This window comes from Carlito syrichta, unplaced genomic scaffold, assembly GCF_000164805.1.
Source record: "Carlito syrichta isolate Samal-C Ts95f unplaced genomic scaffold, Tarsius_syrichta-2.0.1 Scaffold302431, whole genome shotgun sequence".
Taxonomy (NCBI): Eukaryota; Metazoa; Chordata; class Mammalia; order Primates; family Tarsiidae; genus Carlito; species Carlito syrichta.
Window position 1 is genome coordinate 197,726 of NW_007246527.1, and position 24,722 is coordinate 222,447.

A 24,722-nucleotide genomic window follows, 5' to 3' on the forward strand; every position below is an offset into this window, starting at 1 on the left:
GGCCCCTCCCATACCCCTTAGTAAGTGCTCAAAATTGTAAAAAGCACTATTTCATAAATGAACAAACTCAGAGGGCTGGCTCAGAGAAGGTCAGAAGGTAGAGCAAATATCAGAAGTGATTGCTTCTCCACTTCCCACTGAGCAACAGAATTAAAGAGAAAGATAAGAGAACTGCTACAAATGAAGAAAAACCAACAAAAAAATTACTAGCAAACCTCAGCATCCCCCAAAAAAGCCAGTGCCTGAAGCAACAGCTACCAGGGCACAATGACTTTCTCCGAGAACTATACCCAGAAGGTACTTACAGAGATCAGAGAATCGATGGATAGAATGAATAAAAATCAAGAAATGCAAGGGTTAAAATTAAATGAAATTGCAGCAGGGTTGAACAGACTCAAGAAAGTGTGTTTAGAAATAGCACAAATAAATAACTCTATCTAAGAAATAAATAACAAACTGACAAGCATAGGAAGCAGAACTGACCAAGCAGAAGAATGAATCTCGGAACTAAAAGACCAGAATATGGAATGAACCCAATCTATTAAAAATATAGAAAAAAAAACTTAAGAAAGAAGAAACTCTCCAAGAGATGTATGATTTTATCATAAAGTCAAACTTATGTCTGATTGGCATACCTGAAGTAGAAAGAGAAATGGAAAACACTTTGGAACAAACATTCCATGAGGTCATTCAAGAAAATTTTTCTCATATAGCCAGAGAGACGACTATACAAGCACAAGACATTCAGAGAACCCCTGCGAGATATCTTATGAGAAGACCAACCCCTAGACACATAGTAATTTGCCTACATAAAGTAGGTATAAAATAAAAAATCCTAAAGGCAGTAAGGAAAAAAAGGTCAGACTACCTACTGAAGAAGACCAATCAGAGTTGTTCCAGACTTATCTGCACAAGCAACTACAGGCCAGAAGGGATTGGACCCCAATCTTTAATGTTCTCAAAGATAAACAATTTCAATCAAGAATTTCCTACCCAGCCAAGCTAAACTTCATCAGTGATGGAGAATTCTCCCTAAGAGAATACGTTGCCTTCACACCAGCTCTACAGGAGATGCTTAAAAAGGTGCTGTGCACAGAATAAAAAAAGAGGAAGACCATACACTTTACAAAGATCACCATCACAGAAGCAACAGAGCACACAGCACATTTTTAAACTGAAAACATACACAGCTAATTTTTTTGCTTTTTTTGTGCGTGTGTGAGCCACTGTGCCTGGCTGAGCATTTTTAATATAAATAGGAATTATTCAAAAGGGCAAGAGGAAGCAGAACTCTGTTTTGCATGTGTATGTGCTTTAAGGCTTTAGGGTGGCGGAGATGTCAGCATGAGGCTAAGATAACTTGGGGACCATTTATTTAGAAGGAATGGTTGAAGATATCAGAGTTGAAATCATGTACTTGGCTGAGTACCTTGATCTCTGTTCCCAAAGAGACTCTCTTCCTATGGGGAGACTGAGAATGAAAGGGGGAGGAGGGGAGTAGGGGTAGAACCAAGCATATTAAGAAACAAGCAGCTGGACTGGTGGTTCAAGCCTGTAATCCCAGCACTTTGAGAGGCGGAGGCGAGAGGACTGCCTGAGCCCATGGGTTTGAGACCAGCTTGTGCCACATGGCGAGACAGTAAGTCAAAAAATTAGCTAGGCATGGTGGTGCACGCCTGTAGTTCCAGCTACATGGAAGGCTGAAGTGGAAGGATCGCCTGAGCCCAGCAGGTCAAGGCTGCGGTGGCCGTGAGTGTGCCATTGCACTCCAGCGTGGGTGAGAGTGAGACTCCGACTCAAAAAACAACAACAACAACAAAAACAAGCAATGAAATGTTTATGATAGAAGGAAATTCAGGTCACATAGGAACCAAAAAAGAAGTTGAAAGCGGGGGTATCATTTCTGCTTGGAGGTAGAGGAAGGGAATATTCACATACATTTTGTAGGCAGGATAAAGTTACACTTATGTGAGCGCTTGGAACACGGGGCTGGGGACAAGGACAAAAATAGCTGTAAGAGTAAAATCCCATCTTAGTTACTGTGGGAGTTAAAAAAAAAAAAAAGTAAAATCCCAGAGGCATAAAAGGGAATAAGCAATCCCTTGTGGCTCCCCATAGGAGGTGGCATGGGGCAGATTACACAGTTTGTAAGGAGTTTGGACACAGTCCTCTGGGAGCCATGGGAAAGTTATAAACAATGGGGTGTGTTAGTATCAAAATTGCCCCAAGAATTCTGCACCTTACCGTGCACTCACCTTCCTATTCAGCCAAACACAGCTCTAGATGCTGCCATGAAGAAATTCTGCAGTTAATGTCCCAGAACTCTGAATTTTATAAACTACGGAGATTGTTCTGGGCAGATCTGATCTAGTTAGGTAAACTCCTAAAAAGGCCAGGGCTCATCCTGGAAAGAGACTTGGAGCATGAGAGGGATTTCTCGCGGGATGTTCTAGCTGCTGGCTTTACGGAGAAGAGAGGACCCTGGCCAAAAACCAGCGAGAAGATGGGAGTTCAGCTGTGCAGCCTCAGGGAACGGAATTCTACCAGCAAGCAGAATGAGCCCAGAAGCAGACTCTTCCCTGGAGCCTCCAGATGAGACCGCAGCCCTGCGTGACACCTTGATTGTAGCCTCACAGAGCCCCAAGCTAAGAAGCCAGTCATGCTGTGCCTAGACTTCTGAACCACAGAAACTGTGAGCTATTAATGTGTGTTATTTAAGACTACTTTAGTGACAAGTTATTACAGGAGTAACTACCAGATTTATATTTAAGGTTGCAAACTGGATCATTCTCAGGAGCACACAAGTGTGCTCTAGTAACTCTGTTTTTAAAAATTGAGACAGAGTCTTACTATGTTGCCCAGGCTGGACTTGAACTTATAAGCTCAAGTGATCCTTCTGCCTTGGCTCCCTGAATAGCTGGGACTAGAAGTGAGTGCCACCATGCTCAACTTCCCCTTCTTAAAAAAAAGTTCTCAGCCTGTAATCCCATGCCTTTGGGAGGCTGAGGTGAGTGGATTGCCTGAGCCTGCGGGTTCGAGACCCGCCTGGGCAGCGAGACCTCATCTCTGCAGTAAATCTAAAAATGAGCTGGGCATGGTAGCGCATGCCTGTAATTCCGGCTACTTGGAAGGCTGAGGCGGAAGGATCGCCGGAGCCCAGCAGGTCGAGGCTGCGGTGGCTGGAAGCGGCCACTGCACTCCTGTCTGGGCGACAGAGTGGAACTCCAACTCAAAAAAAAAAAAAAAAAAGTTCTTTTGGACTGGGCGTAGCAGCTTATATCTATAATCCTGGTGCTTTGGGAAACGAAGGCAGGAGGACTGCTTGAGCCCAGGAGTTTGTACTAGCCTGGGCAACATAGCAAGATTCTGTCTTTATCAAAAAAATAAAAAATTAGCTGGGCATGGTGATGTGTGCTGTAGTCCCAGCTACTCTGGAGGCTAAGGCAGGGGAATCACTTGAGCCCTGGAGTCGAGGCTGCAGTGAGCTGTGACTGTGCCACCACACTCTACACACACACACACACACACACACACACACACACGTACATGTTCCTTGACAGTTTGCTGCTGGGGAGCAAAGCTTCTCAACCCACATGTCCTCCCTCCTTGCCTCTCCCTTCTTATCCTACCCCAGGATGAAGTGCTCGCCCTTTGTGCTTTGCAACACATCCTTCTGGCTTTTGTGCCTCCCCTCTGAGAGATGCCTCAAGGTCTGCCACAGGGAGTTTCCTGCAGAGTAACCTGCTCTGTGGTGAGCCAGGGCCAGGGATGATGGGGGAATTCCCACTCTGTCTCTCTGAACCCTGGGACTCCGCCTCATGTGTCGGCCCCTTCCTTCACGGCCACCTTCACTCCCAGCCAGGGTCACACCAGGCTCTCCAGATCTGGTCTCCTGCAACCATGTGGATGCAACGGGGCCCGCCTGCCATGGGATGTCTCCCTAAAGGGTGTGCCATGCAGCCCTCTCTCCAAGGGGCCGTGGCCTGCCAACTTGCTGCTCATTAGAGCAATGAAAGCAAGTCTGTGCGCACCTGCTCTGGTGACGTCTGGCGTCTTCTGTCACTGGACAGAATGGCCACTGCGATGTGTCCATTGCCTTGATGTGGCATTTTGCAGAACCACCTGGCACACATGCAGACACAGGCAGCACATCCCAGGTCCCTGAAGGGCTCAGCAGAGCCCCTGGGTCTGTGACTGAATGACCACAGCCCGAGGGGGCAGGGCACCGACTCCTGCAGGTGGCAGGTGGGTGCTGGGTGCTGTCCTGCTTCTGACTGAGAATGGGGACCACATGTGAGGAAGCCCTACACGCTGCTCCTCACCATGGCGCAAATTCCTTTCTTGTCTACTCCCTGTCTCCAAATGCTGAGGAGACACAGATCCTTACTTTGCAAAAAAAAAAAAAAAAAAAAAAATTATGTTTTGTTTAGGGATGGGCCTATGTTGCCCAGACTAGATTTGAACTGGGTTCAAACCATCCTCTCACCTCAGTTTCCCTGGTAGCTGGGATGATAGGCACATGGCCACCATGCCCAGCTCAGACCTGGTTTGGCATATGGCGCTGCCTCCCCCATGGCACCTTATTTGCCCTCATTGCTGGCAGACGGATGTGTGGAAGTGTACCAGGAGCACGGAGGCTGCCATTTGCCAGACCAGTCACACTAGGGTGGGTAGAGCTCTTGGACACACCCACAGGAGTGGGCTCAGCTCACGTGCCTGTAAGTAAACCAGACACTGCCAGCACAAGTGGGGTGCAGGGGGATCCTGTAGAGAGTGTGGAATATGCGGCTTCCCTACCACCTCACTGTGTGACCTTGGGAAGTTACTCAGCCTTGCTGTGCCAGTCCCCGCCAGATCCTATGGAGAGCGGCACCTGCTCCCGGCTGCCTCCCAAGAACAGGATGGAGACCAACTAGTCTGCTCCTCTCAGCTGTGCTCAGGTCCCCGGGCAGTCTACATAGACGCCACGTAAGGACAGAGAAAAGTCATTTCTGAACATTCCCCTCCTTTAGCTGCCTTTGTATAGTTTGCTTCTTTGGTAGAATGATGATTCAGTTGAATTTTGCTAGGACCAATGGGAGGGGATGGATCTGAGATGGAGGAGGGTTTTGCAGGTCACAGCCTGGGAGGATAAGACCCAAACAAGACACTCTGGGAAGGAAACATCTTGTGTGTAAGACTGGAAACTGGTCATCCAGATGGGGTTTTATGGCAATAACGGAGCCAGTAAACTGCAATAAATGTTCAAGGAAGTGGAGGGAATGAAATCAGGCCAGATGGGAGTTACGCAGTATATGTGGGGTGGCATGGAGCCCTGGTTTTGTTCCAAACAGGAGAAAGGAAAAGACACACCGAGAGAACCAGGGTTGGATGACAAGGGCCCAACTGAGGCCAAAGCCCAGCCAGGTGAGGGGAGAGTGGGTTGGGACAGGACCAGGACCGTGACCCAGAACCAGCAATGGAAATGTCCTAGGCCACCTTCCCTGGGATGGCTGGTGCTCTCCAAGAAAAGGCCACAGTTTAGGCTCTTCTCGTGCCCTTAGTGACACCTGCTCTTTTCAATCTGGATGCTGGGCCCACAGTTTTGGTGTCTGGAACGATCCTTTTCAAGAGAGGAAACTGTTAAAAAGGCTGGTAAGATTCTCCCAGCTGACCTTAGCCACTAGGCTCAGCAGAGATTCAATGCCTTTTCAAAAAGATGCTAGTTTCCATTTGATCTTTACAAATAAAAACATCCCCCAAACCTCAGCCCTCAGGTATCTATATTATATACCTTCATGAAATGATTATTCCAGTGTCCAACTATATTTACAGTATAATTATGTTATTTTCCTTTTTCCTTGAGCTCTGAGGGTTCTTTCTGGGCTCTGTAGCTCTGTGTCTTGATCAGAAATCCATGCTAACCAACTTACGGCTGGTCATTGGAAATCCATTATGAGCGGCAGGACGGATGAAAGCTCTTTGTGTTTACTCAGCACAACCTGCATCCTACTGGTGCCAGGAAAGGCCTCTGAGGCTTGGGGAATCTGAGAAATTTAGGGGCTTAGCTTACAGATACAATATCCAAATGGCTCCCAGTTGGAACTGGGGAGTGGATTTCCATTCCGCATTTCTGGCACAGTCGAGTCATTAGGATTTGTTGAGGGCATTTTTCTGTGTAGCTTCTAGCTTCCCACTCCAAGCAGAGCAATTCCCATTCAACCACATGGCCAGAGGCACTGGCAAAGTGAAAACAAAGCTATTAAGATCTGGAAGGTGAGACAAAAAGTGACAGTAAATCAGGAAGGTAGTGAAGTTCCACACAAGGCAGTCTTCCATCCACCGCATCTTGGAGGCTGTTCTGTAAATTAACAGGCCCCTCTGGGACAAGTTGGCTGATGGAGACTACACACCCCCAATGTCAAGGGGAAAGACGTTTTTACAAAATCCCAAGCATCTTAGAAAGCACGGAGTGTGCGCTTTGTATACCAGAAACCACAAACAATAATAAGAAAATGAAAGGCAGATGTTTTATTCTTCCTGAAAAAGGAAACCACAACTCAAAATGCACACAGGAAAATGCTGCTGCAAATGGAAGAAGGGGATTGAGAGATGCTTCAGCCAGAGGTGTTGGCGACCAGAACAGGAGGGAGCCATGCTTGGGTCAGATGCATAGACAAGATAGCTGGTATTAGCCAGGAGGAAAGCAAGCCCAGGAGACAAGCTTCTGAAACAATCCAGTCAACAGCACCTCATAAGACCTGGCTACATTTTCTGGGTTGTGGCAGGCTGAAAAAAGCAGACAATAGTATTCACAAACAGGTTACCTAGGAACTTGAAATACAAGAATGAACACACAAACAAGAACCACCAAATAGTTCAAGAAAGTCAACATAAAGAATCATGAAACTCAACCATAAAAAGAATTTACACATGAGGAAATAGAGTTAATACAACAGACGAAAAAGATTTAAGAATTTAAGTATATTAAATACCCTCAAAGAGATGCAAGAGGATATTATAGCATTTAAAAAAAGAGATGACAGATTTCATCACCAAATGAGAAGCTCAACATATAAGCCAAACACCACAATGGATATAACTAAAGAATAGTGAGCTGGCAAACTGAGTCAAATAATCTCTCTAGAACTGCAACTGTCTAACAGGGCAGCCATGAGCCACGAGCAGCGATTGAGCACTTGAAACATTGGCTGGTCCAAATTTGAAATGTGTGTAGGTATAAAATACATACCAGGTTTTGAAAACTTAGTTAAAAATATGTGTGTGTGTGAGTATTTAAAAAAATATGCATTTTATGTGGAAATGATAATTTAGATACACTGGGTTAAATAAAATGTTATTTGGATGGATTTCACTTGTTTCTTTTTGCTTTCTCATGTGAGTACTAGGAAGCTTAAAATCATATGTGGTTCCTGCTCCATTTCTATTGGACAGTGCTGCCCTAGAGCTCCAGAGCACAAGGAGCAATCGAAAGTGTGAAAAGATACGGAAGACAGATCTAAATGAATCAGCATCTGCTTCTCCTTGTAGAAGGAGAGAAAGAATGGGGGTGGGGGAGGCGGCAGAGAGGAAACATTGAAATAATAGAGGAAATTTTCCAGAACTAACTAAACAAATGAGGCCTTCTCATTCTGCTAAGGCTGAAGGAGGCATCCCCACTAGAGTTGGAAAAAGGTAAGGGCACCTATATTCACCGTCACTATTGAATGTGCAATAAAATAATAAGAAAAGAAGAGGAAGAGGCATTTTCTTATTTGCAGATGAAATTATTGCCTACGTGCTCCCCCCTCATTCTCCTTCGAAAGGTCTGACACCAACAGGGCTTCTCCATTTCTGGCCTCCGAGGCCAGGGCCAAAGTGAAACACACAGACATCTTCTCCTCTGAAGGCCTGGAATGACCATGCAGAGCTGATGTGAGCAGCTAAGAGAATGGAGAACAAAGTCTCCATGGAGAATAAAGCTTCCACGCCTGCGCTGCACCTCAGCTGGGGCAGGGAAGGGTGCTTACCGACGGATGGCGTTGGCGAACTCTGCAGCCAGCTCACTCTCGCTGTACGTTGTCCTGAGCTCAGCGAGGGACAGAGCCGGGGAGGCAGCATCAGCACCCTCCTGCCAACAGGAAACATGTTCTTGTTAGACCCATTTGCTTCATCTACCAACAGGTAAGACCCAATGAACAGGCCAGATGGGAGACCTTATTCAAGTAGTCCACGGATCTAATATTTGACAAGATAATCAGCTTACTCTAATTTCATTACCTGAACAACATAAGGTGCTCTCATCAAAGCCTCTTACTGTAATGCTAAAAAAATCATCTGGCTTTTTCCAGAGAACTTTCCATACTTAAGTCAAAATAAACACCAAGAACTGGGAGAAAGTGTTCAGGTCATGGGCCTCTGGCAAAACGCTGGTAAGTCCATTCCCACCACACCCTAAGAACACACACACACAAACACTAGTGCTCTGTCTCAGGCTCTGGCCCACAGCGAAGACTGACAAACTCAAAAGGCAAACAAGGAGATTTTGAAGGAGTTTGTATGGAACAGAAAGCATCATCTTCCCGAGCCCCGGATACTGCCCTGTGAAGCAGCACCACCCCTCCCTGGCACCAAGTCTTGGGGCAGATGGGTCACAGTGCACCTGTCATAGTGACTTTTCTAAAGCCCGAAGAGCATCCCATCAGACCCTCCCATGATTCCTCGCAGTCCTCAAGGTAACTCCCGCCAAAGCCACAACCTCACTTCCCTCCGGGCCTTTGCACAGGCTGCTCTACTGGCCTGGAGGGGGCCTCCTCCTCTCCCCTGGCCCTCTGCCCTGCCCCTCTTCAACCCCATCTCCACTGGGTCTCAGTTCAGAAGTTTATTTCTTCCAGAAAACCCAGCCTCAACCTCCAAACCTGAGTTCTGTGCCTGGCTCGTAGACTCCCGTGGCACTAGGAATTGATCCTCACGCTCGTTACATGCTCTCATCTGTTTGCTCATCAGGTGTCCCCGTCATACCCACCAGAATGTAAATTCCTGGAGGACAGACCTTGCCTGTCCACCATGGAGCTGCCTTCAGTATCTCACCTCGGTCCTGGCATGCTGTGAGTGCTGAATCACATTTATCCACGGAAAGAACGAATAAAAAGCACCTCGGGTCTCAGGAGGGCTACCCGGCTGGGTGCCTTGGCTGTATGCTGCCTCAGACCCTCAGCAGGGGGAGGTGGGAAAAGTGTCACTGCGGCCACTTGTGAAGCATGCTTCAGACTTCTTAGCTATTTGGGGAGTGACGATTCACTGCCACATGGCATCAGCATTGTTCCTTCCTTCCCAGGGACCCAAGTCTCCTAGAGACCCCCCTGGTCCTGTGCTATGAGAAGCCACTTAATGGACTTGCAAGGAAGTATATGCCCACAGGTCCTGGGTCTGAAACAAGCTGGGGTCAAGAGAAGCTTGCATTTTTGAGGACTAGAAAACTAGAATGCGCAGAACACAGAGTATCCCTGGCCAAGGGACAGAATACTTTAGGGTGCAGAGCTTTTATTTCTTCCAATGCCATACTTGGAATAATTCAGAGGGACAGGATGATGGAGCAAGCTTGGATTGAAGAAAGAAAAAACCTGGGAGCTGGTAGAAGCGTGAGTTTGCAACATTATGCCACCGAAGAGGTCACTCTTGGATGATCCATGCTTCCTAATCCAAGGCTCACCTTCCTCTTCCTCTGCCTTTAGGCCTTTTCCTGCCACCACCTCACTACGGCAGAGACACCAACAGAAGTCAGGAGGCAATGCAGACGGGAGGAGGAGAGCCTGTTAGTCAAATCCCAATTCTGCCATTTATTGGCTTTAAGACTCTTCGCTTCCTTTTTTTTTTTTTTTTTTTAAGTCGGGGTCTTACTCTGTTGTCCAGGTTGAAGTGCAAGGACATGATCAATTTTCCTGCCTCAGCTTCCCTAAGTGCTGGGATTATATGCATGAGCCACCACATTGGTCCTACTTGTTAATTTCTTACTGTGCCTAATTTATAACTTTATCAGATGTGTGTATGTGTAGGAAAAAACACAGACTATATAAGGACTGGGAACTTTCCCAAGGTCTCTTGTAAACACCTGGGGTCTTGGAACGTATCCCCTGAAGATAAGGGGGCTACTATACCAACAAATCAGCAAATGGGGGCCACTGTAAGACAGGGGATGAGGAGAAGGTGAGACTATTATCAGATCACTGGCAACTGCACAGCTCACTGCTCTGATAAGACTATGAGATGGGAACATGTTTTAAGTATTATGTAAAATGAGATTTGGCTTTTTTCAAATGCAGACTGGGTTTCTTTACATTCAAAATGTCACCTTCTGCCTGGTGTGGTGGCTTAGGTCTGTAATCCCAGTACTTTGGGAAGCGGAGGTAGGAGGATCATTTGAGCACAGGAGTTTAAGACCAGCTTGGGCAACATAGTGAAACCTCATCTCTACCAAAAAAAATAAAAAACTGGGTGTGGTGGTACATGCCTATAGTTCCAGCTCCTCAGAAGGCTGAGGTAGAAGGATCAATTAAGCCCAGGAGGTTGAAGCTGCAGTGAGCCATGACTGTGCCACTGCACTCCAGCCTGGGCCATAGAGCTAGATTCTGACTTAAAAAAAAAAAAAGTTCCCTTCTTGGATATCTAGAAATGACCTGCAGTGCCTATGCACATAGAAGAAACTGAGGCAGCAGGGCAGTGAGGTGTGGTTGGTGGTCGCTGGGAGAAAGTATGGCCTGAGCCCCAGGATATCCCCCCAACCCCAGCCCTACCTTGCCAGGTTTGTCTTTGCCACCACCACTGCTGGTGGAACTGAGGGACCGCATCCGTTGCTCCTTCTGCTCCTCCACCTCGGACTTGAGGTGCTCGATGTGCACCAGGTAGGCCTGCTCCTGGGCCTCCCGTGTGCTCAGCTTCAGCTCCAGGGCTTTCTTCTCTTTCTCCAGGAGGTAGAGCTGGGCCTTCAGTTCGGCCATCTCCTCCTACGGAGCAAGGAGCAGAGCACGTTTGAGATACCCACGATCTGAAAGCGAGCTGACTGCTGCCAATAGGTGAGTGAGAATGAGGTCCTATCATGCAGACCCGTGGTGGAGTTTTCACTTAGAAGCTGGCCACGGAGTCAGGTGCGGTGGCTCATGCCTGTAATCCTAGGATTTTGGGAGGTGGAGACGAGAGGATTGCCTGAGCCCATGGGTTTGAGAACTGCCTGGGCAACATGGTGAGACCTTGTCTCTACAACAAATCAAAAATTAGCTGAGTGTGGTGTCTCACACCTGTGGTTCCAACTACTTGGAAGGCTGAGGCAGAAGGATCACCTAAACCCAGCAGGTCGAGGCTGTGGTGGCTGTGAGAGTGCCACTGCACTCCAGCCTGGGCGACAGAGTAAGACTCGGACTCAACAACAACAGCAAAAGAAGCTGACTATGGGATGATGGGGAGGAAACAAGCAGCTGTCCTCACACGTTTGCGAGACTGACGTGTAGACAATGCCATTTGCTGTGTTACTCTGTGGACTAACTGAGATAAATGGGTAGGAGTCACAGGCAAGCAGATTTTGGTTCAACAGAAGGAAAGTCTTTCTAACAACTGGAACCCCCAAATAGGCACTCCTGCCTTGGTGGAAACCAGTTCTCTGGCCTGCAGAGGCTGAGTGGCACAGCCAGAGGCTCTAAGGGAGTTGTCCATGCACAGAAGGATGGTCTGACTAGGTCCTTTCCAATTCCCACATCAGTTTCCATGGCACCAAGCCATGTATCAGCCGCCTTTGTCACCCTGCGGCTGGACCAGGCAGTTGGGGCACGCCCACAGTACTGTGGTGCTGTCACACTCAGAAACCTTTAGCTCTGTTTCTGAGGCCCCAATGAAATCAATAGAGACAGAGTCCTTCACAGGAGACCCCTTATCAGATAACTTCCAAAGGTATTTTAATTCAAATGAGAGTTGTCTGTGGAGAATAAGAAGTGAATACAACATGGGACAGTGCTATTCTGGGAGCAGGAGCCAGATGACAATGGCAACCAATAGCCTTTACTGAGCACGTAACACTGTTCTGGTGTGCACATGAAGTAACTCATTTGACCCTCCCAACCTGAGGTCGGTATTGTAATTATATCTATTTACAGTGGGGAAACTGAGGCATACAGAGGGAAATCTCCCAACCCATGGCTACTGGTTAAGCTGTGGAGTCAGATATCAAACCCAGACGGCTGGGCTAATGCCCCTGAGCCATACTGCCCCCTTCCCTTTCAAGATGGGCCCACACGTGACTGTTGTCCCCTTTTCTCTGCTGCAGGGTGAGTCCACCACCTCATGACCACCAGGTCCTGCCTCCTCAGCGATCCCTATGACTACTCACTTCAAAGGTCTCCTCACAAAGGTCACTGGTTCTGGCTACCCCTGAGGTGATCCCTCTCTGAAGTAATAAAGTCACAGGCCTGGTATGCTCTCTAGGGTAAGTCAGACTCAAGCGTTAGGTGTTTTCCCTCTTCAACATGAGGAAATAGCGAGAAGGCACCCACCATAGCTTGTCACACTCAGGCCTAGTGGACGTTGCTCAGTGTGCTCAGTGACTACTCAGAAGAACATGCCAAATCTTTTTTCCCCTATAAACCAGACATACAAACCAGAATGAAAGATGTTTTCATACCCAGAAGCCTTCTCATCTTTTGCCATTAGAAGGTTCTGGCAGCACTGCAAACTGAGCTAATGTAGATGGCCACTTCCAGGACAAACATAAAAGTACATGCTTGAAAGAAGGAAACATAAATGCATGGGTGGCAGAAATGAAGAGGGAACTTGGCCAGGGGGAATGGCGAGGCAGATGAGCGCTGGCCAGCAGGGCATTGAGCTAGTCTGCAGGCCTTGTGACCTAGAAGCTTAGTGTCCACACAAGGCAGAGCCCTGGCCTCTGTGACCAGAGTGCCACCCCTCAGACTCCTATGTGAGCTGGGATGCTCAAATGGCTGCCTGGAATAAAAGAGTAGAAAACTTCCTTTCTGGAGATGTCATCTCTCAGACTCTGGGTGGAAAAAGAAAGAAAAAACTCTTTTGAGGAACCAAGCCTCAAACTTGAGTCATGTGTAGGTGTGGTACAGGAATCCTAAGCCAAGAATGTAACAAAAGCCATTCATAAAACTCAGAAACCCATCCACTGCCTTGCAGAGTTATGCTGTGGCCAGGCCATGTTTTCTTAAGCTTTGACCTCCTCCCCTACCTTGGGGAGATGAATCTCCTCTTTCTCTCTCTCAAATTGACTTTCTAAATAAACAATAATTTCTAATCTAAAAAAAAAATATATGCCCACCTTTGGTCAAGGAATTTGTGAGTTGCAAATGTCTGAGTTTGTGAATTGTAAATGTCTAACAAGTCTTTTGCAAGAACCATGCCCCCACCTTAACCTAATCAGCCCTTTGTGACCCATGTGACTCAAAAACTCCCACCATGGCAGCAATCATGTGACTAACCCACCCATCTGCCTGCTGTCCATCACCTGATGTCAGTACCTGCGCTTACCTGCTCCTTCATGACATGGAGCAGACCACCACCCAATCACCTTAATGATCTTCCCCCATCTAGGGGAATGGTTAAAAGGACTCAACCACAAGCAACCGGTGGCCATTGCCTTGCTAGACTTTGGTGTGGCCATGTGCTCTTTGAGCTACGGCTATCGCCATGCTTCCTGGCTTTGGCCTCCTCCCCCACCTTGGGGAGGTGAATCTTCTCTCTTCCTTCTCTTTCTCTCTCTAATTTACTTTTAAGTAAACTTTTCTTTCTTTTTTTAAAAAAAACCAACCCTCCCCCTCCAGATCTCAGAAACCCATGGTTTCAAGCAGATAAAAACACAGAACCACTCTGTAGGGTTATCTGCAATCAAGGGTCTATAGGACCCCATGGAAAACCATCTCCACAGAAGATGAGCTGGTACCCACATCCCCTCCGTTTGCCCCCCCTACCAAGGATGAACATGACCAGCACCAACACAGAATCAGCAGATGCAACAAAGATGAGAATTCACATTTACAAGAAGCAGAAACAATGATATGAAAAATTAGAAAATAAAGATTTAAAATAAAAAGATAAAAGAATAGGCATCTTAGTGAAAGGATAGAACATTTGAAAAAATAAAATAGATTTGAAAAGGAACCAAGTAGGTCATCTAGAAATGAAAAGGTATTCACTAAAGATCATGTACAAGAAGTGAAAGAAATAGATATGTGAATTTCTCAGCAGTTGCATCCTGGATCAAAATGGTGAAATCCATCGTCATCTGGATACTGGATTTGGCATGGGCGAGCACACATCCCAAGCACGCTGGGAAGTTGGTGCAGAAAAGGAGAGGACTAGGATGGTTTGCCTTCAATAAAGTCACAGGAGGGGAACCGAGTCAGAACGCTGGCAGCAGTTGCCCCTGATCATGATATTCTGAATTATTTTCCTCCTGGATTTTAATAGGTTTTACCCTTTTAAAATTTTTTTTTTATTTTTGAGTTGGAGTCTCACTGTCGCCCAGGCTGGAGCACAGTGGCACACTCACGGCTACCCCAGTGTAGACCTACTGGGCTCAGGTGATCCTTCTGCCTCAGCCTTCCAAGTAGCCGGAACTACGGTGCACGCTACCACACCTGGCTTTTTATTTTTTATTTTTTTTTATTGTAGAGACAAGGTCTCACCAAGTTGCCCAGGCTGGTCTTGAACCCCTGGGCTCAGGCAATCCTCTTGCCTCAGTCTCCCAAAGTGCTGGGATTATAGGCTTGAGCCACTGTGCCTGGCCAGATTCTACTCTTACAGACAATTTCTAAAGACGAGTACACATTTTAATTTCAAGTGGCAAAGGGGCTGTCAGCACTTTTATTCCAACAGAGATATCTTTCCTGGCCAGAATACCACTGAGTTTATCACATTACATACTGGCCAGAATATAAAAGAGAAATCCTTAGTCTTTGGCCAAATAAAACATGATGTTTATAATAAAGAATGGAAGGGCAGCCTCAGGCTCATGCCACAGGGTGCAAGGGTCTACATGGAGGGCTCCTCCTCGGGAAGATTCACTGTGGTATGAACCCAAGGTGGGCTCGTCAGCCATGAGAGAAGAAATCAGCCAAAGTGGCATGAGATCCTCCAGGAAGGAGGCAGGAGCAGAACTGAGTGGGTGGATAATGATGAGCGCATTTATAAACAACTAGGATGAAAGGAGGAGGTGAGCATCTTGTATCTGTTACCACTTCCCAGTATTCCCCTAGACTCCAGCTCGAACAGTCACCAAGGACAGGGATGTGCTGAGCACGTCACCCCGAGTGTGTCGGGATGACTGCTGTTAAGAGCTCCTCCACACTCTCCAGAGATGGCGCAACCAGAGGGGTTTCTTTTCTTTAGCATATGGGGTCTTGTCCTCTGCTCAGGTTGGAGTACGGTGGCATGATCATAGCTCACTGCAGCCTCCAACTCCTGGGCTCAAGTGATCCTCCAGCCTCAGCCTCCCGAGCAGCTAGGACTACAGGTGCATGCCACTACAACCAGCTAATTTTTATAATGTGTCTTTTTTTAGAGATGAGGCCTTGCTACGTGGCCCCAGTTGGTCCTGAACTCCTAGCTTCAAGTGATCCTCCAGAGGAATTTTTTTTTCTTCTGAGGACAGTATGGTTATGAGCTATTAACTCAGCACTCCCATGGCCTACTCTGGCCTGCTAGAATTGTCTCTGTTTCCTGACTATGACCTAGCTTCTGTCGCTGAGAGCAGCCCCTCACATCTCTACTCCTGGGAGACAGGGACAAGGCAGACTCCAAGGCTGTGCAAATCAGGCCTTTGCTCACAGGAGAATGGAATCTGGAAAGCAGGTTTCACAACATGGGTCCTAGCCCTCAGCTCTCCCACACCAACAGGGACTGCAGGAGAGTCCTGCGCAGACTCAGGACCTGCAGGAACACACCCAAGCAGGTTTCCACCTCTGCTGTGGGGCTGCAGTGCCACAGGGCCTCACTCTCAGTAGACTATTACGCTGTTTGCACTCCAACTGGGTGCACTGCAGTACAATTCTGACACTAACTACATGGGGTTAGTGCAGACCCCACAGGTTGAAGGCAAAGTCCTCCACAGCCTGCCCTCACTTCAGACGCCAGTCACAAGTTTCCAGAGGGAGGGACTCAGGCCATCTGGGCTTCTGACTGACTGCTTACAAATTTGAGGGAACACACAATCTCCTCAGGATCAGGAATTCACTAGAACATCCTGCAGAACCAAGAAAGCAGTATACTTATGCTTCAGCTTATTATAAAGGGCACCCACACATACTGGCCTTGTCCTATTTTCCCTTTGCCTTAAGTTAACATCAGTATCAGCAACCCAGGAAGTACTTTTAAGCATCCTTGAGATGAGGGGTCAGCAGAGATGGACAGAGGCTCCGCCCTGCAGAGGTCTAACCTGGCTTCTCTTGGAGAATGAGGTGTTCCAAAGTTGGGCTGGGACCCCCTGAGAAATCCTTTCAAATCCAACTCACTCCTCTAGGCATGCCCAGTTCAAATGATCCCCCAGAGACACTGAGACCAACCCTGTCTACAAACGAGGCTCTGGCTCTTCTCCAGGGCAGAGGCAACTGAGCACAGAGGGGTTGATTCCTCCTTCTCAGCCGGACCTGCTCTCAGAGGCCATTAGATTTCCTTCTGAGGGCGGCTGAGGAATGGCCCACCCACAGCGTACCTTCATGGCCATGAGCTCCTGCATCAGCACGGCATTTTCCAGATCCAGCCTCTGGCTGTCTCCCCGGGGCTTGACGTCGTAGCTGAGAGGGTCAATGTGGATGCTCTCCAGCTCTAACATGGTCAGCTTGACTGCAGCCCTGTCGTTCTTGAGCTGCTGGATATAATCTTTCAGCCTCTGTTCATCTTCTTTAGTGAACTCGGTGTCACAGCTGCTGGCTGTGGAGCTGGTTGTGCTGAGAAGAAAGAAAAAAAAGTACCCACCACGTTTCCAAGTCATCACTGATAGATCTTTTCTCTTCCATACTCACTCTTCCCAGCATTATTTAGATGGTAATCTAAAAATAAGGGTCAGGTACTGTGGCTCACGCCTGTAATCCCAACACTTTTGGGGGTTGACGTGGGAGGATTGCTTGAGCCCAGGCTGGAAACATAGCGAGAACTTGTCTTCACAAAAAACACGAGACGCATTATGAGGAAAATCAGCTGGGCATGGTGGCACATGCCTGTAGTCCCAGTTACTTGGGAGGCTGAGGCAGAAGGATTGCCTGAGCCCAGCAGGTCAAGGCTAGGGTGAGCTGTGATTGTACCACTATACAATCAACCTGGACAACAGAGATCATCATCATCATCATTCTTCACAGCACAGAAGAATGACACCACCTTTTGGGGAAGAATTAAGTATAAAAAATAATAGAAATGTTTGTCGGGCATGGTGGCTCATACCCATAAATCCAGCACTTTGGGAGGTGAAGGCAAGAGGATTGCCTGAGCCCAGGGATTCGAGACCAGCCTGAGCAACATAGTGAGACCTCATCTCTACAGTAAGTAAAAAAAATTAGCCAGGTATGGTGGTCGCGCCTGTAGTTCCAGCTACTTGGAAGGTTGAGGCAAAAGGACTGCGTGAGCCCAGCAGGTTGAGGCCGCAGTGGCTGTGAGTGTGCCACTGCACTCCAGCCTGGGCGACAGAGACTCCAACTCAAGAAAATATATAATAATAGAAATGTTTACACAACGTTGAGGACCCTAAAATGAATTTCTAAGGAAACAGTTCTACAAAAGCAAAAAGATACACACATACAAAGATGTTTCAAGAAATGTAACCTAAAATATGGTTTGGTGAATTATCATACACATAAAAAGGAGGGAAATTATGTGTATATTATGGTGATAATTATGATAATGTATTTTTTTATCACCAAGACAAAGACTGTATATACAGTAGAGCTATTCTAAGTGAGGAAACAGGAAAGAAAGTTAATACGTGTGTAATAGATGTACATGTGGCCAGAACTTTAAAAAAAAGGATATGTCAAGGGAACAAAGAAGCTGAAGTATAAAACACTTGTGGCATAATCTACAGATATGTGCATGCACACATATACTCACACGTGTGCACTGTGACAGCTCCCCTGGGGACAGGGACTGGAAGGAGTGGTACTGACAAGTGCTATTTTGCTCTGATTACTTGTGCTGCTTGCATCTTATAGCATGAAAAAACACAGGGGTGAGTAATATGGCAATAGCCATTTTGAAAACGGTGCCTCCAGGCCCACACAGCACACTGTTAGTGTCCATTACAGAAACTCACGCTGGTCAAGAGGCCCTTAGCAGCCCAGGCTGAGTGGTGACCAGGTAGGGGCTGCCAGATCTGAAGAACTCTCAGCCAGACCCACCCCAGGCCTGAGGTGGCCCTGGAAGTTTTCTAGCAGAACATATCACCATGAAAGGTGAGCACCACTGGGAAACTGAGGCCAGGACTCTCAAGGAGGTTCTGGTTATTTCCAGCAGCTGCCCCAGGGGCTGTCTCCAGGGGCTCAGAACAAGGCCTATTCCACCTAGGCAGTCCATGAGGACTCTGTGGTTGGTGTGACCCACCACAGCTCCTCCGTACCTGCCTTAGGCTCCTCCCCCCATGCATGGAAAACTCCTCACAGAACTAGTTTGGAAAGATGGCAGAAGAACACACAGGGGACCACTGAACTCTCTCTCTCATCCAAACACACCAGCTGGCATTGTCAGCTCAGTCATCACAGATTTGGAAAGTAAAGCTCAGTGTCATCAGGGAGTGTCATCAGGGATTTCTGAGGCATGCTGCTGGAAAGTGGTGCAACCAGTCTTGGGCTGCAGCCTTCTCATTCCACAGCCTCACCTTTGCCCTAAGCTTCCTGTAGTTGAAAGCAGGGCAGGAGCAAGGGGTGGTCTCCAGAAGCTGCTGGCTCCACAACTCAGACCTGCCTTCCTCACTGGGCACTGGAATGGGGTCACGGGCCCAGGGCCCTGACTCAGCAGAAGCAGTCCCCTCCCCACAGCCTGAGTGTGAGTGAGGCAACTTCACTCTTGTACTAGACGTATTATGAAGACAACAAGGCTTTGGGGTGAGAATGGGTGAGGAGAGATGGCAGCTGGAGCTCTACTGCTCAGCTGGCCATTCACAAGAGAAGGGGACCACCCTATAGTGTGGGGTGGTATTCAAGTCAGAAAAGCCCTTCTAGGACAGAAAACGTCTGAGCACCACTGACACTCATTCTCTTTGTCCCATCAGGATGGGTGGGAAGTCACTCAGAGATAAAGCGAGCAGATCAGTCTGACCATCAAACGACATCACCTCAGAGGCTGTGACAACCAGTGTCGCATGTCAGCTGGGCTAGGCACTGCGCCCAGTTGCTTGTCCACACCAGTTTAGATGTTGCTATAAAGGTATTTTTTTTTCAAGTGATTAACATTTAAATCAAGAGACTGTAAGGAGATTAGTCCCCATAATGTGGGGGGACCTCATCTAATCTGTTGAAAGGCTTAAGAGAAAGACTGAGATCCCCTAAGATGGAAGAAAATTATGCCTCTGGACTCGAGCCTCTTAACTATGTGAACCAATTCCTTAAAATAAATGTGTGTGTGTGTGTATAGATATAGATGTCTATATATATGGAGACAGAGCTAGAGGTCTCTTTCTGCTTCTGGATCTTTCCATATAGATCGTTCTCCTGTTGGTTGTGTTTCTCTGCAGGGTTCTGACTCATACCAAGTGCCACCTCTGCTTGTGGCCCGAGCCTCCTACATACTCTGTATAGTCTCTGTTTTCTCATCTGTAAAATGAGGGTTATAACAGTACATGCTTCCTAAAGTTTGGGGTAGGGATTAAATAAGGTGAAATGTAAAGTATTCAGAACAGTGCCCAGCACTCAATAAACACAGCTATCATTCATTTATTCAGGAAATTTTGAGTGCCTACAAAGGAGCCCTGGAACAATCCCTGTCCTCAGGGAGCTCATATTCTAATAGGGGAGACAAGCAAGTGAAAGCCACAGTATATCCGATGTCTAGAAGTGCAAAGAAAAACAAATGGGAGGAGTGTGGGGAGGGCAGAGTGGGGAGGGGAGGGATGGGGTATCTGAAAATGAGCTGCAGGGAAGGCCTGAATCATACAGTGACATGAGGGTGAACTCAAGGGAGACAAGGAAGGGAACTATGTGGATATTTGGAGGAAGAGGGATCCAGGCAGAAGACACTGTAACACAAAGGCTCTACGTCGGTAAGCCTGGCCAGCAGAATGAGATTGTGGCTGAGTAGAGTCAGCCAGGGGAGAGGAAGTAGAACTGATGGAAGAGGGAGTGTGTGGGAGGAGCCTGGGCCCAAGTCATGTAGTCTTTTATAAGGGGTGTGTCTTTTTCTCTAGAAAAGGATGGAAGGCTTGGAGGGCTTGTGACAGGGAGTGACATGATATGCTTTCCATTGTAACGGGGTCCCCCAGCTGCTATGCTGAGAAGGGATACAGGGGGACCTCTCAGGAGCTACTGCAACCATTCAGGGGAAAGATGATGGAAGCTGGGAGGGAGGGAGAATGGGAATTATTATTATTAACCATCATCGTTATGATTTCTCAAGCTGGATTTCTAAAGGAGGAGAGGGGAGAAGCAGCAACATCCTCCCCACGGTTGGAACACTCCAGAAATGCTACTCCACAATGAAATGACACAGCTCAAGAGACGCATGAAAGAGCCAACAGCACCCACAGCAGAGGGCCCTGGGGAGCCTGGCGGTACGTTTGAGGACGAGAGCTGCTGAACCAGAGGAACTTGTCCAAGGAAAAAGCCAGGGTCCTGCCCTTGGCATCTCAGTGCAGGTCTGTCTGCAAACAGCGCTGTGGCAAAACCTCTCAGGCAGGACTTGAGAGCTCACCTTCACAGGTCGGCGGCACCATGTAGGGACAGACATCTAATGCTCCACAGTGGAATGGGCAACATTAGGGACAACCTAAGCGGTGGCACAGTTCACCAAACATTCCACAGGGCCGAGGGTGGAGAGGTGCTCACAGGCCTGGTGCATCCAGACAGCCAGTGCTGGGAGAAGGCAATGTTCCTCTTCCAGTTAGCTGAGAGGAGGCTTTGGGAATGAAATACTTCCTTGTGAAGCTGGGACTCAGGGCCTGAGGTTAACTTATACCTCTAGTTTTTTTTTTCACTAAAGTTATTTTGAAAAATTTCAAACAAAGAAAAAAAGAGAATAACACCCCTGTGCCTACCATCCACATATATTCTGCTATTACTTTTTCAGACTATGTTTTTAGATAAATAACGCTTATACTTGAAGCACCCTTTGTTGACTTTCATTTTGAAATAAAAATTGCAAAACTCAGAGAGCACTAAAAGCTAGCCAGGCGTGGTGGCATGCCTGTAATCCTAGCACTTTGGGAGGTTGAGGAAGGAGGATCACTTGAGCCCAGGAGTCAGAGACTAGCCTAGGCAACACAGTGAGACCCTGTATCTACAGAAAATTAAAAAATTAGCTGGGTGTGGTGGGTACATCCCCTTGTAGTCCCAACTACTGAGGACGGTAGATCCCTTCAGCCCAGGAGTTTGAGACTGTGGTGATCCCTTCAGCCCAGGAGCTGTGCCATTGTACTCCAGTCTAGGTGACAGTGAGACCTCGAATCAGACAACAACAAAATTTCTAATTATTCTGTAGGAAGAGAAGTGGTAATATTTCAGATTTTTCTTTCTTTCTTTCTCTTTTTTTGAGTTGGAGTATCACTCTGTCACCCAGACTGGAGTGGCCGCTCCTGGTCACCGCAGCCTCGACCTGCTGGGCTCTGGCGATCCTTCCGCCTCAGTCTTCCACGTAGCTGGAACTACAGGCACGCGCTACCACACCCGGCTAATTTTTTTGATTTATTGTAGAGATGAGCTCTCGCCAAGTTGCCCAGGTGGGTCTCGAACCCACGAGCTCAGGCAATCCACTCAACTCAGCCTTCCAAGGCGCAGGATTACAGGCTGAGCCACCGAGCCCGGCTAGATTTTTCATTTAATAGAACTGTTCTACCCCAGCAATTCTCCAAGCAGGTCCCTGGGCTGGGCACATCCACATCACCTGGGAACTTGTTAGGAATGCATGTTCCCACGCTCCCCTCAAGACTTAGTAAGTCGGAACTCTGGGAGTGGGGCCCAGCGATGGGTGTTTTTTTAGACTGTTTCACTCTGTCACCCATGCTGGAGCGCCGTAGCACGATCACAGCTCACCATAGCCTCGAACTCCTGAGATCAAGCGATCCTTCTGCTGTAAGCTCCATAGTAGCAGAGACTACTGGTGTGTACTACCACACTCAGCTAATTTTTTCCTACTTTTTGTAGAGACAAGGTCTTGCTATGTTGCCCAAGCTGGCCTCAAACTCCTGGGCTCAAGCAATCCTCACCTCAGTCTCCCAAAGTGCTGGGATTATGGGCGTAAACCACTGTATCGGCCACCAGCAATGTGTTTAACATCTTCTAGGTGATTCTGATGCATGCTCAGGTCTGAGAAACACAGGTCTACCCCATAGAATAAGTGGCCTTTTGCTTAGTAGCCTGTGAGATGACTGGACACTCTCAGATTTTCTAGGGGGAAGCTATGATACTATTCTGGTGGATGCCAGGGAGCATGACTGGATCTCTGACGTCAGTCAGGTCTGGATAAATGTTCTTCCTCTGCCACTTTCTAGCTTATGGCCCAGAGTAAATAGGTTGCAAGAAATAGGAACACTAAGGATTCCTACCTTACCAGGCTGTGGAAAAGACATCAAAAGACCCTGATGCAGGCAGGCCCTGCCTAGTGCTGCCACACAGCACTTGCTCTGTGGGTGGGAAGGATAGGTGTCACCTTCCTGCTGCTACCAATAGACCCACAACACCCAACACCAGACTCAAGGACCCCCTGAGATGTCAGCCACCTGCAGGTCATCCATAAAACCTCTATCCCACAGAGAAGAGAAGCAGCCAGCACTTCAGTGGACTTGAGAAGCCATCCAGAACCATCTGGGAGCATATGAATGTGAGTGGGCAGAGACTGCCAGGCACTGCCACCCTCTAGGGCCCAGAACCTGGTCCCTGGCTGAGTGGGGGAGGCTTTTGTTTCACCTTCTTTGCACACAGTTTTCAAAAAGAAAGAGGCAGGGCGCAGTGGCTGTAATCCCAGCACTTTGAGAGGCTGAGGCGGGAGGATTGTTTGAGGCCAGGAGTTCAAGATCAGTCTGGACAACAAAATGAGACATCGTCTCTACAAAAGATAGAAAAATTAGCCAGGTATAGTGGCGCATGCCTGTAGTCCCAGCTACTCAGGATGCTGATACTGGAGGATTGCTTGAGCCTAGGAGTTAGAGGCTGCAGTAAGCTGAGATTGTACCATTGCATTCCAGCCTGGGCAACAGTGAAATCCTGTCTCAAAAAAAAAAATTACTAACAAAAAGGAAGATGATAAGAAAAAAAGAACAAACGATGTCTGTCCACAGATCTCACCCTGTTGGAAGCACAGAGCTTTAAAATGCTTTTAGCAGAGGAAAGTTTAATTTCAAGATAAGCCTCACAGCCCCTCCGGCATCCCTCTCCCCCTTCCAGGACGCCAGCGGGGAACAGATCAGGCGAGGTTAATTACAACTCTGCTTCATGCTCTTGACGTTTCACTGCAGAATATGATTATGACAATGGCAAGGGAGGGGAAGCCACTGGCCTTCCCTCTGGCCTCCCGCAGACAAAGGCGCTGGCGGACTCCCGGGGGCCTGCTGCTGGCTGCTGGGCCAGGGTTAAGTCATCCATTAACTCTCCCAGCTTGGAATGTGAGATGATCTCAGCTGTCAGGGGGAAATCAATCACTCTCTGCAGCTGGATATTGCTTCTCTCCAGAGCGGGGGCTGTATGTGCTCCGTGTGGGGGGACTGTGGCAGAAGACAGGCTGTGCCCCGAAACCCTAGTCGCACTGGCATTTGAAGGAGCTGGGCCGGGCCACGGGGGTTTCCCCTCTCCCTGATGCTCTGCTAGGGCTGCCATCATCTTAGCTTACCTCTGCATCTGTTAATTGCAGCAGATGCTCCAGCAATGGGCCAGTCTGTGCTGAGTAGAAAGGTGGGGCTGGCCAGCTCTGGGTGGCTCAGAGCGACCCGACCTCCACCCACGCTGTCCACTGTGGGAGGTGCTGTTGGAACCAGCTACTGATGCCAAATATCCTCTCTTCTATCCCTCTCCACCATGACCCAACTCGTCCTCAAGATAACTCCACGGCCTGATCAGAAGAAAAAATCATTTTTCTTCAGCTTCCTCAGCTTGTCTTGGTGGAAAGGCTAGAAGGATGTTTCGTTTCTTTTGCCTTGAAAATCAGTGATGGCATTTTCCTAGTTTCTGCCAACATTCTCCCTGGCCTCCAGTGGAGATCTGACTTCCATCAAGGAGCAGCTCGTTTTTAGGAGGAAAGTGCTATGGGGCTGGGCATCTCTTCTGCTGATCATTTGGAATTTACTTGGAGGAGGGTGTTGGTCAGGTGATATTGGGCACTTAAGCCACTCCCAAGTGGCCCCACTCTTCTAGGCAGAAGGCTGAGCTGTCGGCCAGGCTCGGTGGCTCAGCCTGTAAGCCCGCGCTTTGGGAGGCCACGGGTTCGAGACCCGCCTGGGCAACTTGGCAAGACCTCATCTCTACAATAAATCAAAGAAATTAGCTGGGCGTGTAAGTGCGTGCCTGTAGTTCTGGCTACTTGGAAGGCTGAGGCAGAAGGATCGCCGGAGCCCA

The 24,722-nt window shown here is 48.0% G+C and overlaps 1 protein-coding gene across 1 annotated transcript in view; it reads right to left on the reverse strand.

Annotated features, from left to right (window-relative positions):
- MCC (mutated in colorectal cancers) overlaps window positions 1-24,722 on the reverse strand; it is a 295,908-nt gene that overhangs the window by 13,585 nt on the left and 257,601 nt on the right. Inside the window, exons 13-15 of the mRNA XM_008056655.2 lie at window positions 16,694-16,928; window positions 10,773-10,982; window positions 8,010-8,110 (exon numbers count right to left, since the gene is read on the reverse strand). Of these exons, the coding sequence (XP_008054846.1) occupies window positions 8,010-8,110; window positions 10,773-10,982; window positions 16,694-16,928 (546 nt within the window). The remainder of the gene's footprint in view (window positions 1-8,009; window positions 8,111-10,772; window positions 10,983-16,693; window positions 16,929-24,722) is intronic.